Here is a 17,556-nt window from a genome sequence, read left to right as displayed (position 1 = left end):
ACAAGCCACAAATTGCAGTAATGGTGCCATAACAGAAAGTTGTCAGGAAGGCTGGGAGCGAGGAGGGAAAGATCCCCTTAGTCTACCCCATGGTGTGAGGGAGGATCCCCAACTGGGAAGCGCTTGAGTTGACACTTAAAAGTGATTCTCTGTTGGGCAGCCAAGCAGGGGTGTTCATTCAGGGAGAGAGGACACAGGGGCCAAGTTAGAGCCCTGTGAGTGCCAGTGGGGATCTACCAGCCACACGGTGATCATGACGATGGAAAACATTATTGCTTACTGCTTACGTGTCACGTGCTGGACATTCTGACAATTTCTTATATACATAAGCTCATTAAATCCTCACAACAGTCCTGTAAGATAGGTGTGATTACCATTTCCATTTTACAGATGACAAAACTAGAGCTCCAGGAGAATCCAAAATGTGCCTTAGGTCTCCTACCTATGTTGGAGACAGGATTTAGGTCCTTGCTCATTGCTATTGCACTGGTTTGCCTCCCCACAGGCTGACCAGGGTTGGGAGGGGTGCATCTAAATCTCAAGGTCGGTGATGGCCAAAGATAAGTCTGGAGCAGGAGGGTATGGGCAAGGTCCTGCCATGCCAAGCATTTAGAGACTTAAATCTGTGTTTTAGGCAGCCATCAAAGAATCAGTGGGCAGGGCACAGCAATGATCGGATTTTTCTTTCTGAGCAATCTCACCCTGCTTTGCAGAGTACAGAATAGAGGCAAGAGGCAGGGGACCCACTCTTGTCAGATGCTCCTATCCCCGTAGGGGGTGGACTAGACAGTGAGAAGGGGCTGGAGACCAGAGGGTGCTGGGATATCTAGTGGGGAGAGCTGGCCTGAAGCATTTAGTGAGGCTGCAGGTGGGGAGCGGAAGGTGGGATCCTGGCTGACTCCCAGGTGGCTGGGACTCCAACTCTCCCAACCCGAGGCCAGAGCTTCCTCCTCTGCAATCCCAAAAGCCATTCGGCAGGTGCACACCTCTTCCTTTGCCCTCATTTCCCTTTACTTATTTCTATACCCCCTTGACTAGGACTCTCCAAGGGCAGGAGCCGTGGGTCAGGCCACTCTATATCTGTAGTGCCGAGCCTGGCATTTGGCACGGTTTCCATGCAGTAAATGCAGTCCAAGCTGGACTCCCACACTGAACAGACCGTTCTCTGTGTTCCAAGCTCTGTGCTAAGTGCTGGGTACACAGTAGTCAATAAGGCATCTCCAACATCTGCCTTCATAGAGTTGACATTCTAGTGGGTGAGAAAACAGGAGGGCCAACCTAGAAGCCAGCAAGGAGCCAGGAATCTGAGCTAGCAAATCATTTTGTCCCTCACACCCCAGACAGGAAGCATCTTGAGGGGAGACATTCTTAACTTCTTTCCCACTGCTATACCCCGAGTGTCTAGAACAATAATTAATAAAATGAATAAATCTTTACAAGGGGCAGTCATCACCATGAAGGAAAAAATGGGGTGCCAAAAGAGGCAAGAGAATGGGAGCCCCCTGAAGTGCATGGTCCGGGGCAGCATCTCTGAGGAGGTGGCCTCTTAAGCTGACCCGTAGTGTGAGGAGTCGGCATGTGATGGAGGAAGAGAGGAAGCAGTAGCCCCGGCTTAGGGGTCACTGAGTAGACGGAGGGACACATGGAGTCCCGCCCATTTGGAAAGGCAGCAAGGCACAGTACACGCCTGGATTCCCCTTCCTCCTCTAAGTGGCACTGCTCTTCTCGGAGCACCTCAGATGGTGAATTTAGAGAGATATATGATGCAGCTCCTTTGGTTTTAGAAATTGAGGAACCCAGGAGAAGACAATGAGGTTGATCACAGATGATAGGGATAAAGCCTCCAAGCAAAGGAAAAGCAAATTCACCGAGTGCCAAGCCCATCACAGTGGAGTTCCAGGCATCTCTCAAGTACTCTCTTTGGTCTGCTGGCTGGCTTTTGTAGACAAAGTGAGAGAAAGCAGGAGAGAGTGAGAGAAACACTTACAAAATAGAATTAGAGTAAGCAGATAACAGGGAATTGCATGCCTGATTTTCTCTAAGTCAAAATTTGGTTTACCAACTTGTTTTTCTGGACCCTGACATCAAACTTGGTCAGCACCTGACCACGAGGGTCAAGGACAAGTGCCTTCCAGGCAGGCAGTGGAGCACATGGAGCCTTCTCCAGGAAGTCAAGCAGCCTTGGTGTCTGTGCTCCCAGCAGGGGTTGGCCCTGGACTTGGAGGGAAGGCCTAGATGAAGACAGGGAGTGTCTGAGGAACACAAGCCAGCTGCCTTCCATCTTCCTGGGGGGAGCTGCAAACTCACAAAGCCACCTTCCCTGCTCTTCTTTTCCCTTCCACCCAGTCCTGGTCCTGGCCCCATGCATCACCTCCCTCCAGTGCCTTGGACCTCTTCACCAAGTGCTCCGTTAACCTCACTTCTCCTTGAGGCCCCCATTACCTGGTAGCCCTCTCCAGGGACAGAAGCATATATCCCCAGACCCTATGAACTTCACCCTTGGAGAGATTGGTTCAGAGTTCAGTGTCCAGTGCCATTGCAGCCATGTACACCCTTTATCCCTTGACTTCACTTTGTTACCATATCTGGCTCTTTCTCTCCTCCCATCAGTGTCACCAGCCTTTTCCCCTCCACTCCAAGCTTTTCCATCACCTTGCCTTTCAGCCACTTGCCTTCACTTCCTCTTACTGTGCTGCACCATGGCTGTCCCAGACCTTGTCCTCCAGCACCTCTGACCTCCCAAGCCACCTCTGACCTTGCCTAGCCTGCACTGGCCCTTTGTCCCTTCTGCTCTTCCTTCCCACTCTACTCCCGTGCATCACCCACCCTAGGCCAGGTGATCCTCTCCTGCTTTTTTCCCTTTAGCTAAGCCCCAAGGATAATGCCTCTGCCATTGCCCCTGTGGCCTTCCATTTCTGTAAATCCAGTCCCACCCCTCAATCAGTCCTGGAGCCTCTTTCTCCACTTCCACATGCGCCCAGCTACTGAGGGCTTCAAGGACAAGTCCCGCAGCCCTGCTGTGGGTGCCCTGTTCATGTATCATCTCCCCCGTCTGTGAGCCTCAGGTGGCCATGAATTCCTCTTCGCCAGGGGGAGTGTCTCAGACATTCTTGTCAATGTCATATCTCTTTCCCCACAACCAGACCCCGTCCTTCAGCAAAGACCATGAGACCAGTGGACCCCTCTTCCATTTAAAAAGTAGAGCCCATGCCATTGCAGGACCTCCTTCATCCTCCTGCATTGCCCCTAAAAGTTCAATGAGCCCTCATCTCCTCCCTCCTGCCATGCAGGAAGGAGCTCCCTGGTCTCTCAAGCTACCTTCCCAGTGTGCTCCTGTTTCCCTGCCCTACCTGCTCCACGGCCTTGGGCTTTCCTCCCCATCTGTTCTCCAGATCTTCAGTTAACATATACTCTGTGTATCTGTCTGTTTCCTCATTTTAAATATGGTTAAGTTTCTTCGATCTTAAAAACATTTTCAGCTGCTGTCTTTAAGACCATGTTCCTCATGAGTGGCCACCTAAGTTCTCTCTCTTCACTTCCAAGAAATGCCTCCTTTAAAAGTCATCTGCTCTTCCCATATCATCTTCCTCTTCTCCCACAGCATGTGGCCACATCATTGCACTCAGCTACTCCTGCCAGTCAGTATGAGCAGTGACCTCCTTCCACTAATCTGCTCGTCCACTCCACCTAAACTTCCCCATGGCATTCAAGGCTGGAGTTCTCCTCCTTGAAAGTCCTCAAGCATCTGTGACCCTGCACTGCCTGGGATTTTTCACCCAGCATTCTGCAGGTCCATCCCATGTTCCTAACTGTTCTGCCCAGAACTGACCTCTCTCATTCTCCATGGGTGGCCGCATCCTTCTCATGGCTTCTTTTATCATCTGTGAGCTGAATCTCAAATTCTGTATTCCTACGCTAGGCTTTTAAGACCCATGTAGCCACTTTGCACTAGATGTGTCCACCTGGAGCTCAAACTCAGCATATCTTACCGGTGATCGTGCAGAACTGGTCCTCTTCCTGCATGCTTGTCTCGGTGAAAGTGCACCCAAGCACCCAGGCCAATCCGTCAGTAGATCTTGGCCTCTCCTTTATCCCAGACATGCTCACTTTACACCTCCCAAGTCTGTCTGCCTCTCCCCACCTCCTCTGACCTTGCCCAGTCTGGGATGTCATCAAAACATCTCCCAGATGACTGTGAGCCTCCCACCAGATGAAAGCTTCATGGGGCAGGCCTTGTGTCTGCTTTGTTCTGTATCCCTAGGGCCCAGCAAGGTGGTGTTCTCTGAGGAGACAGCCATGTGTTTTTTGAATGAATGAACAATCACCCCGCCTCCAGAATTGCTGCCCCCAGACCATTCTCCAGACAACAGTCAGGGTAATCCTTTAAAATACATAATATGAAATGCTAAATCAAATGAAACCTTTTGTTGGCTCCCCAGTGCTTCCCATCCACAGTCCAGTCTCATTAGCAGATTGCACAATGCCTTTAGCCTTTTGCAATCTCATCTCCGACCACCTTGCAGAAAACCCCCATACTTGTACTCAGAGACGGGCAATGTGGTGCTGCAGTAAGACCCTGGGACCGTACAGCCCATGTCTTGATCTCAAGTCACTCAGATGACCTGGGACAGCTACATGATCTCTCTGCACCTCAGTTTCCTCACCTTGTAAGTAGGACGAATAGTACCTTGCTCTTAACATTACTATAAGGATGAAATATTAAAATGCTCAGAATGGCTGCCAACAGGACATCAGCACCGTGTATTAGTCCTACAGCAAACTCAGTTACCATAACAATGAGTTAGTTGTGATCTCTGCTCTCCTTGCCCAACAAACGGTGTCACCTCTGACGCTTTGCATGGGCTCTTCCCTTCCCCTCCCTTCCCTCCTACTCCTTCCTTTCTTTTTTTTTTTTTTTTTTTTTTAAACCGGCTTTACTGAAATATAATTGACATCAGTAAAAGTGCACAGAGTGATGATTTGGTACATGGATGTATTGGGAGAGGATTACCACAATCAGGTTAGTTAACGTGTCTGTCACACCACCTCAGTGTGTGTGTGTGTGTGTGTGTGTGTGTGTGTGTGTTGAGGACTTTTAAGATCTACCCTCTTAGCAACTTTCAAAGATGCGATATGACACTGAACTAGAGTCACCATGCCATATGTGACACTCCAAGACCTGTTCCTCTTATAACTGGAACTGTGTGCCTTTTGACCCCCTTCTTCAGTCTCTCCTAACTCACTCTGTTTTTATGAGTTTGGTTTTTTTAGCTTCCACATATAAGTGAGATCATTGAGTATTTGTCTTTCTCTGTCTTGACTTACCTCACTTAGCATCATGCCCTCAAGCAAGGTTCCTCCATGTTGTTGCAAATATCAGGATTTTCTTCTTTTTTTATGGCTGAATAATATTCCTGTGTGTGTGTATGTGTGTGTGTGTGTGTGTGTACATTTTCTTTACCCATTCATTGATGGATAGTTAGATGTTCCCATGCCTTGGCTGTTGTAAATAATACTGCCGTGAATCCCACTTGTTCTTTTCACCTGCTGGCTCTTGCATAGCCTTTAGGCCTTGCGGTGTAGACATCACCTCCTCCAAGAAGCCTTCCCTGTTGCCAAGTCTGGGACTAGGCTGAGATGAGAGAGGCACATGCCTTGGGCATAGATTGTAAAGGAGTTGACGAAATGCTCAGTATTTCAGTTAAATAATTTAATGCAATATTTTTTTTAAACCAAGATTAGTGCAAATTATATATGATAAAAATATCAACATTTTAATTAACAAGAGGCTCAGAAGACCAGGACAAGTGTGAGACCGGAGAAATGAGGCACACAAATGCTGGGTCAGATCTGGCCTTTAAGTTCTAATATTGTTCTTCTTTGTAGGTTTGATTTATATGCATTAGTTTTGATTTTCTAAAAAATATTGCATTAAGATATTACTGGCTTGTTTGCTAAGTTTTTGTTAACCCTTAAAATTTTGTGTTGAAGTTTAATGTCTTATTGCCCACAGCCTCACCTTCCAAATTTGAGTTAGGTGCTCCTTCTGGGTGCCTACACACACACACACACACACACACACACTCTCTCTCTCTCTCTCTCTCTCTCCCTCTCTCTCTCTCTCTCCCAGTCAGAGAATGCCTTGTTCTGCCAGCTCTCGGCAGAGATCTGGAGACCCTGGTTTTCAGGTAACAGGAATGGGACAATTCAGGAGCATATCCATGAAAGGCAGTGCATGGCGCTAGCCTGAGCAGCCCACAGAAACCTCACCAGCTGTGGTTGTTAGGAAGTTTTTGCAACATCATCCCTGTTAGGATGACACACGGCAACTTCAGGGACTGTGCCTCCTCCTGGCTCATTATGGCGTCTACACCAAAGGCGGGGTCCCTTTGGCCTGACAAACCTAGGAAGATGTCCAGCAAACTTCCCTGATTACTCCAGCTGCCTCCCTTCCCAGTCACAAGACCCTACCATCCTCCCTTCACCATCTGCCACTAAATCCATTACGCCCTGTCTTCCCCGCAGGAGGTCCTTTTCCCCCAGGAACTGCTCCCCCTCCTCTTCTCCTTCCTCCCTTCCAGGTAGCCCTCTCCGGCCTCTCATTCCCCTTCATCTCTCACAGCACCAAGCACAGGGCTGCTGGAAGTGGAGGTGACTCCAAAGGAAACTTCAGGGACTTGGCCAGGATAGACTCCTTTCCTGAAGCCTCCAAGCCCTCATTGCGTCTCCCATGAGGTTGCCAGCCTGTCATGCCCCATGGCATCTGGACCCGCGAGTTGTCTCCAGGAACCCACTCCATGTGTGACTCACACGGTTGAATCAAACGAACTTTAAAAGCATACTCAGTGAGCCACTTGTTTCATTTTACCTGTACCTTCTCAAATTGAATTTAAAAAAACCTTTGTGAAAGTGCTTCCATGTCAGAAAGCAGCGAATATTGATTCTCACTTAATCTCTGGTTTGGGGAATGGCAGGCAGCAAAGCCGCCTCATTTCATGCTTGTCTTTGCCACTCAGGAATGGACTGAGCCGAAGGTCTGTCTGGTCGTTCTGAATGCAGAGGCAAGTTCAGCAAGCTCACGACAGATTCCTTAGCTCCTGGGACAGGTATCTCACAGAGTATGGAGACCTACCTGCACGGAGTGAAAATATCCAAGCCCCTTGAGGGCTTTGTGTGAACCCAGAGTCTTAGGGATATTACTGGCCGGAAGGCCCCTTGATCCTGGGATGGGGTTTTAAACAGGACACGGCAGGACTTCTCATAAAAGGTCTTACCTGTATCACTCTGGGCACTGAGTCGAGGCAGAGGGGCAGCAGAGCGTGTAACATGGACCTCCCGCTCTAAGAGAGGTAGGAAGTCACATTTTGTCTCTGTTTTCTCTTCTTCCTGTCTTCCAGAGATCGAGCAGGGCAGCTGTGGCGATCCCGGCATCCCTGCCTACGGCCGGAGGGAAGGCTCCCGGTTCCGCCACGGTGACACACTCAAGTTTGAGTGCCAGCCTGCCTTTGAGCTGGTGGGGCAGAAGGCAATCACGTGCCAAAAGAATAACCAGTGGTCGGCTAAGAAGCCAGGCTGTGTGTGTAAGTGAGTGGGGAAAAGGCCTTTTCGGGGTCTTCACCAAGAGGCAGGGGGCCCCGTTGTCTAGCTCTGAATTACAGAGCCCCAACCTTGGGAACCTCACAGGCAACAGCTTGGCAACAGCTTCCCTTGTTTTCTTCTGTTCTTCCCAACCTTGCTGGTTGGGTCCTCGTTTCTGGCAGTAATGTATACTGGAAATGATTGCTTTTAACTTTGTGGCGGGGGGGAGGGAAGGCTTCTTCAATGATGTCTTGCCATCCATGGTGATCCTTGAGAGCAAGGTAGAGGCCACTAGGGCCTGGTACATGAGACTCTGACCTGGGCATTTGTTCCTTGTCCTTGTTGCCACCAGTGACACCATACATTCAAGCCAGGGTCAGGCCGGTTTGTAAGATCATAGACTCTGGACCAGGCTCCAGGTGTGGTGGGAAACCACAGTCTTGCCAGGGTCTGAGGAGTTTCCTCAGATTGCTTCTTCTTGGACTGGAGTTAGGGAGGGATGGGGGATCAAGCTGTCTTCGGATTACTGATCCTCTGGAGTGCCCATCCAATGGCAATATCAAGGAGGCCTTTCTTCCTTCCTCTGGGATGGGATGACCATACTTCCTGACAAAAATAATTCTTTAAGTTCTGGGCCCAGTGAGACTGGCAAGTGTGAGGGGCTTGTGTGCAGCAAAGGGAGGAGCCTACTTGATCTCTTGAGAAGTCAAGGTTCCAGCTTCTCTTCCCCCCAAACATCGCCCACCTTCTCCATCTCTTTCCATCTACTTCTCTCAGGGCAGGGCAGAAGCCCAACCCTCTGATCACTTCTCCCACTGCAGTGGGCTTCTTGGAGTCTCCAGGTGCTACAAACTAGAATGACTCCCAGGGCAGTGGGGGAGGATAGTCTGGGGGTTACCAGGGAACATCAATGAGGACTAAGACTTCAGCATATGAGTTGGTGAGTTGGGTCATACCTTTTCAAACCAAAAAATCACTTTGTTTTGACAAAGAATTTATGATGACTTGTGAGTTTATGCAAAGATCCTTGCAAAAATTTAAAGAAAAAATTGTTCTTAGATACACATCAAATCACGCTTAGATATACACCCTTGTTGCAAAAAAAATAAATAAAATTGCATGAAATCTACCCATTTCTGTGGCTGAATGTGGGTAGAATATCGTGCCCAACAGTGTTAGCCTTGTAGCACACTGGGAACCAAGGGGACTGGGGCCAGGAGAGGCAGGGGACATTGGCAAAGAGCAGCCCAGGCCAAGCAGGAACAAAGGCCTGAGGTGGTAGAAGGAACAGTGCTCTTCTCTGCAAATTGGAGGCAGGACCTCAGAAGACAAAAGTATAGACTGTGGGAGTCTCAGGTATTATGGGGGCTTTATCTTGGAAATCCATTAGGTAAAACAAGGCAGGGAGAACTGGGAGAGGGTCCGGCCACTAGGGCAGAGAGCTGGTGGAAATGAAGTGGGTAGCAGAGCCAGCTGGCTTCTTAGGACAGGATAAAGTTGCCTGCCTCACAAGCTGAGAGATGGAGGCAGCAAAGTATTATCTGAGGGCTCTCTATGAGTCCTCCAAGAATTTCCTTGACCTTTTGCCCCTGAGGAAGGGTTTTAGGAAATCCTTTTAGAACCTCCTATAAGAACAGAGGGCCATGAAGTGCTGCTCAGCAGGCTCTTCGTTTCCAGGATTGAGGCTGGCAGCCTCCAGTGAGCTGGAGACTGCTTACAAAGAGCTGAGAAGAAACAAAGACAGAGTTGTCCTGACAAGTATGGAGCAGTGCTCTCGGTGGCTTAAAATAAGGAAGAGGAGCCGGAGGCTTATTGAGAACTGCAAAGCAGGCACTCTGGGGGGCCAGCACAGCATTTCATCTTCTGGATGATTCTGGGTTGTAGGGGGCTGGCATCCCCCAGGCACTCCCATTGCTCAGGTTTTTTGTTTGTTTGTTTTGTTTTTTTGTGGGTTTTTTTTTGTTTGTTTTTTTCTTCTGGTCTTTTGGGTATAACCAAACACAGCTTGAGTCTGAAGGAGGCCAGAGAGCCAGCTGGCCCCATGCTTTTGCATCACACAGCAAGGTCATCTTCCTACTCCATGAAGTCAAAGGTGTGCCAACTGTCAGCTCCCTACTGAGTACCCAGCCCCTAAGCTGATGCTTCCGTGGGTCCTGGGCTTTATCCTCAGGGACCTCACAGTCTAACTGGGGGTGAGAGATGGCATTCAGGTATGCTGGTGCACAGAGATAACTTTGGATTCAAACTCTGAAGACTTGTTTTTCAGTCCTGGCTCAGCATCATGATGATGGCTGGGGCATCCTCTCACTGAATTTTGGTTTACTAATCATCCGGTAGGGTAGCACGCTATTCTGGCTCCCCAAACCCGAAGGCTCAATGATTATATTTATAGAACATGAACAGTCCTTACGGCATGAACAGCCCTCACTGCCCACAGCAAATGCTTGGAAACCATTTCCTAAAATGGGTCATTGACAGAGCAGGTCATATACTTTGCTTGAGGGATATGTTAAACTGGGGTTCTGACCCTGACCCCAGATCATACGTATCGATAGCGGGTAGTCACTAGGAAAGGGCCGACATCTATAAACATCTATAGAAACATAAAAGAATACAGTCTCTGTATTTTATAGAGATAAATGTACATACAAAACACCTCTAGCAAGAGTCAACATAAACGCCCTAAATTTTCCCACACGTTAGTCACAATGAATATTAGTACAATATTTAGCAGACAAACTATTCTTTCCTTCCTACGATTTAAAAGTAGATTGGAAAATTTTAATGGTTCAAATTTCTATGAACAATTGTCCAAAAGAAGTGCAAAGTGGCACATTGTTCTTCTCTCAAAACATTTTCTTCAAAACAGCTCTTTACTCGGAAATTGCCCTGCCGAGACTACACAAATACACTCTTTCCTTCATGTTCCCAAACATTTTCTGCAGCAAGCCGACTTCAGAATCATTGCATTGGCTTTTGAGCTGCCCTCACAGTAGTAAATGTTCAATAGATGCTCTTTTTTCATCGAGGTTTTAAAGAAGAGGATGTTTCTCACAGTGAAAAGCATTTTGAAAGAAAAAATGGAGCCAGATCCTTGCCTTTCACTGTCTTCTTCCTTAGTTAATTCACATCTCCAGAGACCGCTGCTCAAAATCAGTTGGAAGTAGTACTCCTTTCCATCCATCCAACAATATTTACCGAGTGTATACCCTGTACTAAGCACCACGTATTGGATTCAGAGCTATTCAATCTCTGCCTGGGAAATGTGCTCAACCTGGTCTCCTGGTAGGCATGCTCTAGCCAGGCTGTGCGTTTTCTTCCCTTTCCCAGCTCTGCCCATTTCATCCCATTCCTTGCCAAAGAAGAGAGGGCCCTTCCCATGCTACTATGTCCAGTTAGTCTCCACCGCAAGAGCTACAAGAGGAGGGAAGGGACAAACAACTCTGGAGATGTGCAGATACTTGATGCTTTGTTGACAGGCTCACGGAATGCTTCACACTTCATAAGAAAGCCAGGAAACCAATTATCAGTCCATTAGCAGCCACTTTCCAAAGAAGTTTCAAAACAGGCTCCACCAGAGATATGCCAAGACTTCACAAGCTCAGGCTTTCTTCACCATTTTGTAAACCATTGGGAGAAGGTGTGAACCCTAATTGCTCAGCTCCTAATGTATACGGGCATAGGTGTGAAATGTGAAGGCAGGGCCCCCTGGGATGGTTACAGTGTAAGTTGGGAATCAGCAGCCAAACCTTGAGAGACCAGGGAGGGAGAAGTGGGTCCCTGGGTGTCCCAAGAAAATGTCACAGAGAATAGAGGGCTTAAGCTGGGCCTTGAAGAGTTTTCAGGTAAAGGAGGGTGTTCTGGGTAGGAATGTTGCAGGAAATGGTCCTCTCCTACTACCCTCCTGTATTTTACCTCCGAGTTCCCCTGAAATCCCCGCACCCTGTCCTTCACTGGACACACACACTTGCGCGTGCGAGCACACACACCTACACACACACACACACACACACACACACATACACATATCTGCAAAGGAGTGCATGGAGTCATAGGGTCATCCAGATTCTCAAGCTCAGCACTATTGACATTTTGGACCAGATAATTCTTTTGGTGGAGGAGGGACAGTCCTGTGCGTTGTTTGAGCCACATTCCTGTCCTGTATCCACTAGAAGCCAGTGGCACACACACCCCTCTTGCTGCCAGTGTGATGACCAAAATGTCTCCCTATTGGACATTGCCAAAGACATCCCCAGAGAGAAAAACCACCTGAGATTGTGACCCACCAATCAAGGGTACTGTAGACTTCCCAATCCTAAGGACGAAGAAATCTGTGTTTTTGCGTTAAGTGAGGCTCTGCTTAAAGTCTGTAGGATTGTAGCAGTGAGAAAGCTTGGAGTAAAGGAGGATGCGATATTTATTCAACATTTTATGTTATTTGGGAAGATAATGAATCTTTCCTACAACTTTATGGCATATTTTCTTCTCTCATTTTACCAATGAAAACAAAGTTCAAGGAGACGAGGGGGCTAACTCAGAGGTTATAAAACCCCTAAGGATTGGGCTGGAATTTGAAGTGTTCATTGACAGAGCAGGTTCCTACTTCAAACCCTGTACTCTCTCCACTGTGCTAGATTTCCAGAATCCAAGGGTTCATCTGCAGCAGGAGGAACAAGGGAGCCTTAGGACAAAAATGCTAGCTCAGAGTATGGGCATGCCGTTGGCTGAGTTCCCCTCATGAAGTATCAGAGATTGACAAGCATTAAACAAAGTCATGAAAGCTGGACCCATGATCTTTGTTGGAACTGTATGAATGCTCTACACCAATGTGCAATATATCAGCACCCAAGCATTTCCCTAATCTTTATTTTTTCTCATTTCTTCTACCCACCCATTTATCCGTCCATCTTTGATTTATTGAGCATCTACTGTATACAATCTCAGCTACATAAGAGGGTACGGCTATTCTTGTTCCTTGTCAAATCATAACCTAACCTGAAGGGCCTCTGAGGATGATCTTGCTCATCTGGGGATGGGTTTGAAGGGGAAATCTCTTAGTGCCTAACCTTATATAATGTGCTAGAACTCTTTCAGGAAGTATCTGGAGCTCAAAGGTCAAAATTCAGCACAGGCTCTTGGTATATTCTAGTGTCTTAAGGGTTTAAATCTAAAGGTTTAAACAAATAAAATACTCTTAATTTCACTTCTTTAACCCAAAACCAATTCCAATCTTGGCTCTTCTTTTTTTACTCTTACCCCTATGCACACATATTTCGTGTGGTTTTAATCAAAGCGAACATATCAACTCACGTTCTGTGTTTCAAAGTTCACATTGTATTTTGTATCTTACCATGTTGCTATGTGCCTTTAATACTTCCCATTCTTAGTATCTATGGAATGTTCTGTTTATTGGATGGAGTCATGACTTAGTCAAACTGTCATGTTCATTTGTTTTACATAAGGCTGTAATGAACATCCTCATGGACGTGGCTTTTTTCTTTCTTCTCTTGAACTATAATTCTTTGGGCTAGGTTTCCAGGAGTGAGGTCATCAGGCCAGAGTATAAACATTGTTATGACTCTCAGTGTACACTCTTATATTGCTCCCCAAAAATGTTGTGCCGGTTCATAATGCCAATAACAGAAACTATATGATTAAGAAGATGATTCATATACAATGCGGTCTTCCCATGCAGAAACATGGTGTATCTCTCTTTCATGTTCCTCTACGTTCACTTTTCTAAATGTAACAACTTTGTGGTTTTCTTCCAATAGATTATATAACATATTGCTTGTACCCATTATCTGCATTGCCAAACCCCAAGTATTTGCATCCCCTTTTATGAAATTGCTAACTTCGTAAGTATAAGTTGAATACATCCCCATCAGCACACCCTTGTCGCCTTCTGTAAGTTGTCACGTGTTGTGATGAGGGCTGTGACTCCAGAGATGGGTTGGACACAGCCTTTGACCTCAAACTTCTCACTCTGATGTAGAGAGAGACGTAATTATGTAACTTAAAGGGTGCTCTTATGGTTCAAAATTTAGTTTTCAACTAGAAAACATTGGTGACACGGGCGTATTTAGGATCCATCCCATGAAAAGTCATTCTTTTATTTAACAAATATTTGCTGAATGCCTGCGATGGGGCAGATACTATGGTGGATGCTGAACAGGGGATCAACAGCCCCCCCCTTCTCATGAAGCATAGAAAAGTCATCACTATGGGAACAGTGGGGCCTGAAAGGAGTACAAAGTCGTGCTCCTTTTGGAATGGGGACATCCAAAGGATAGCACTGGGTCCTGAGAGAAGCCGTGGGGTTTGGGCCTCTGCAACAGGGGGGTATTCAGTGGATTCATTGGTACACACACACCTGTGCACACAGGCACACATCACCCATCTGTGTCCTTGGTTCACAGCAGTTCCTACAGGGTTTGGCTACTGCCAGTGTATGTGAGTGGAAGAAGGGAGGTGGAGGGGTCCGTGGGAGCAGGTACTGGAGAGAGACTACTGGGTACCCCCAGACTGGAGACGCATCCCTGGCAGGCCAAGGGGTATGAAAGTGATGTCGGGATTTCCAACACAGCATTCGAGACAGAGACTCCAGTCCTGACTTTTCACTAGCCGGCCAAGGTCCAGTCCTGTTATTTGTTATTTGTGATCCTCATGGGACAACTGCCTGCGCTGAAGTGTGGCTTCAGGAGTATTGTGTGGTATTTTCCTTTACAACTTGAAAGCACTCTTTCTCCATTGTGGTGAGAAACTCTTCATGATACGTGGTGTATATATTTTCCCAGTCTCTTCATCCCCCCTACTTTTTTTTATTATTTTGCATCGTACACTTGTTTAATGTAGACAAACCTTCAATATTTGTGATTTCTTTTCAATGCTGACAGAGTTATCATTCTGTCACAGATCTGAGAAGCAGTTTGTTCTATTTTTGGTTATTTGTGGGTAATTTGATTTTTAAAAAAATATATAATTTGTTAATCCATCTGGAGTTTATTTAGATGAATGTAGAATGTATGGTCCAAACTATTAAGCAGTTTTCCAACACAATGTATTAAGCAATTCATTTCCCTTCTGATTTGAGGGAAATGAATTGTTTTATCACATACTGAATCCTCACATGCGGTTAAGTCTATTTCTTGAGACACCACTTTGTTCTGCTGCTCTATTTCTATCTTAGCACCGGCATTGAATAATTTTAATTGTTGTTTTATAATATGTTCTAATATCTGGCAGAGCTGGAAACTACTCCTTCCTCCCTTAATTATTTTCTCTTTCAGAAATGTTCATTGTTATTCTCATCTGTTTGTTGTTCAAGATTAATTTTAGAATCATTTTGTCAGAGTAAAAAAAAAATCCTATTGGGATTTTGTATGTGCGCTCCTATTAAACCGTAAATTAACTTGAGGAAAATAGGCATTTTTATAATACACAGGCTTCCCGTCCAGAAACATGGCATGTCACTCTTTTTGTTCATCTACTTTCATTTTTCTAAATATAACAGCTTTGTGGTTTTCTTCATATAGGTCACATACATTGCTTGCTACCTTTATTTTTAAATAGGCAGGTGCTTTTTTCACTCCCCTCCTACCTCGACCCCAATGCCCCATGCACAGGTGAAGCCTGTCCCTTTTTGCCTCTTCTGTATAGCTGAGCCCTGACTTTCCCTGTAAATATATACTCTCAGGTTTTCCAGGACAAGAACAATTTCAAACATCCTCTCCTTTGGCCCAGAAAATATGATTGTAATAGCTAGACTCTTTGGAAATTGCCTTTTTCAAATATTTGGAGCCAGAATTGGGATCAGCTGAGGTTTGAAAGCATCAGCCTCAGTGTGAGACATAATATTCCTGGGCGCTGCTTGTGTTCTGAGGCCAGGGGCTGTAACAAGGGCTGTATGAGCATCCTCTGCTGATGTCATGTTCTGCTTAGTTCTCTAGGCTTCCTTAAAGGCCTCACTAGACCACAGGTGGCCCCAGGAGAGGGGCAGGGAACCTGGGGATTGCTTTGGTCCAGATGTGTATTTCAGGCCAATTCCTAGAAGTTGAAAAACAGCGTGAGGGATTCTGGGGCCCCCTTCGTTACCAAGTCCTCAAGAACACAAACACTGAAGACCTAGTGCTATGCAGAGGTTTGGCGGTGATGGGGGAGAGGGTGGTAGCTGTTCTGTGTAAGGGCCTCTGGTAATCCAGAGGAGTCTTCCTTGGACAACATCCTGGTGGTGGTGGGAGGTGGGGAGGATCTATGTCTGCCCCTGCACTGGGGAAGGGACACTGCAGTCAGGGTGGGGAAGCATTCTAGAACCACAGGGTCAAGCTCGGGAGGGTAAGCCACGGCTGGGAGAACTGACCCTGGACAAAGGCGTGGCTCATAAAGGTGGCTGCCAACATTTCTTGGGAAGTAGAGTCGTCACTTGGTCATACATCAATTGTTACCTTAAACTGCTAAACAGGTAGATGTTAGTGGAAGAAGGCAGCTTCTGGGCTGAATCAAGCCCTCACTGAGAAGGCAGCCTACCCCTGCAGGGTAGCCCTGTCCCCAGCCAGAGGCTATGGTACTAAAAAGGGCCTTCCTTATAGAAGGGATTAGAGAAGAAAATAACAACCAGAACAGAAGTCCAGTCCCTGGGCAGGGGCACACATTGGGACAGGAGTGACAGAGGAGAGTCCTGAAACTCCTGGGTGTATGGACATGCTGGATTCCTCACGAACCACCAGATGCCAACTCTGGAGCCATGCTCAGACCTCACTCCATCAGTTTGAGGGCATGGGCCTTCCCATGACTGTGAGGCATGTCTGAGCCTGGGCCCAGGATCTGGCTCTAAGGACTGAGCCCATGGAATGAAGGTTGTCAACTGATCTGAGCAAGGTCTGATTGAACAAAGATTAAGGGATGTTCTTTGGAGGAGGCTGCCAGCATGTTCAAAGAAGTAGAGTCAACACTCCCTAAAAGGCCAGTGGGGGCCATAAACATCACTTATTATCACTTTGTTTTTAAATAGGCAGATATTTTATGGGGAAATGACGTGTCCTCCATGGCCCTGCCCACTCTCAAATGGGCCCAAGTGTGGCTAATCATTAGAGTTACTCAAAGGGTTTTTAAAATACAGAATCTTCATCCCCAGAAATTTTGATTCAGCAGGTCTGGGATGGATACCAGACACTGTGGTTCTAAAACCTTCCTAGGAGATCTAGATGCTAGGTCAGCTCTGTAGGCCACTAATATGGAACTCCCACTGTGTGTATCAGTTGTTTGCAGGGAAGTTTTACATCCTTGCTGAGGGGTTTGGTCCCAACAAGACAGCAGCCTCTGGAGGCTATGACATATGCGTCCATATGTTGTTGTTTTGAGTCTCACCAACCTAAGATTTCCATAACCCATGATGCCAGTCATCATGATGGCAGTAACCTCCTGTCATCCAAGAAATACTGACCTCCACGTTGATATGCCCTAGGGTTGCAAGGTCCAGTCCTCTGAACATTACTACTTGGTGCTGTTGTTGCCTGCCTCTCATTTCGTTTGAACACAGCAAAATGTGAATTGGGAGGAGCTACTGCACGCCGAGCGTTGTGCTTCGCACTAGGAGAGGAATGGGGATGATTCTAGCATGGCTCTTGCCCTCTAAGTGCTCATACTCTAGTGAATGTGATGAGCACTACTTGTGTTATAAAGCAGTCTTCGAATTATTACAATAATAGAGGTGGCCACAAAGTGCCCCCAGAATGTAAAGGAAAAAGAATTTATCCCAACCGAAAGATTCTCAGAAGACTTCTTGGAGGACCATAGCACAGGCAAAATTTCAGCCCAATTCAGGAATCTGTCTAGAACCAAACTGCAAACACAGCTGAGTATAGGGCCCAGTCCAAATGCTATGGTCTTACAACTAGGAGTCTTAGTCCAAGGTATCTTGGGACCGTAGCTACCTGGGTGAAACAAGGCTGGGAAAACTGACCAAGCCTTAGGGGTCTA

General features: G+C 46.8%; 1 protein-coding gene across 1 annotated transcript in view; it reads left to right on the top strand.

Moving 5' to 3' along the window:
• The window catches only part of CSMD2 (CUB and Sushi multiple domains 2), a 616,179-nt gene that overhangs the window by 355,290 nt on the left and 243,333 nt on the right, over nucleotides 1-17,556 (top strand). Inside the window, exon 13 of the mRNA XM_059136925.1 lies at nucleotides 7,398-7,580. Within this exon, the coding sequence (XP_058992908.1) occupies nucleotides 7,398-7,580 (183 nt within the window). The remainder of the gene's footprint in view (nucleotides 1-7,397; nucleotides 7,581-17,556) is intronic.

The sequence above is a fragment of the Mustela lutreola genome, chromosome 10 (assembly GCF_030435805.1).
Source record: "Mustela lutreola isolate mMusLut2 chromosome 10, mMusLut2.pri, whole genome shotgun sequence".
NCBI lineage: Eukaryota > Metazoa > Chordata > Mammalia > Carnivora > Mustelidae > Mustela > Mustela lutreola.
Note: the sequence above shows the minus strand (reverse complement) of the source record. Positions and strands in the feature narration are given on the sequence as shown.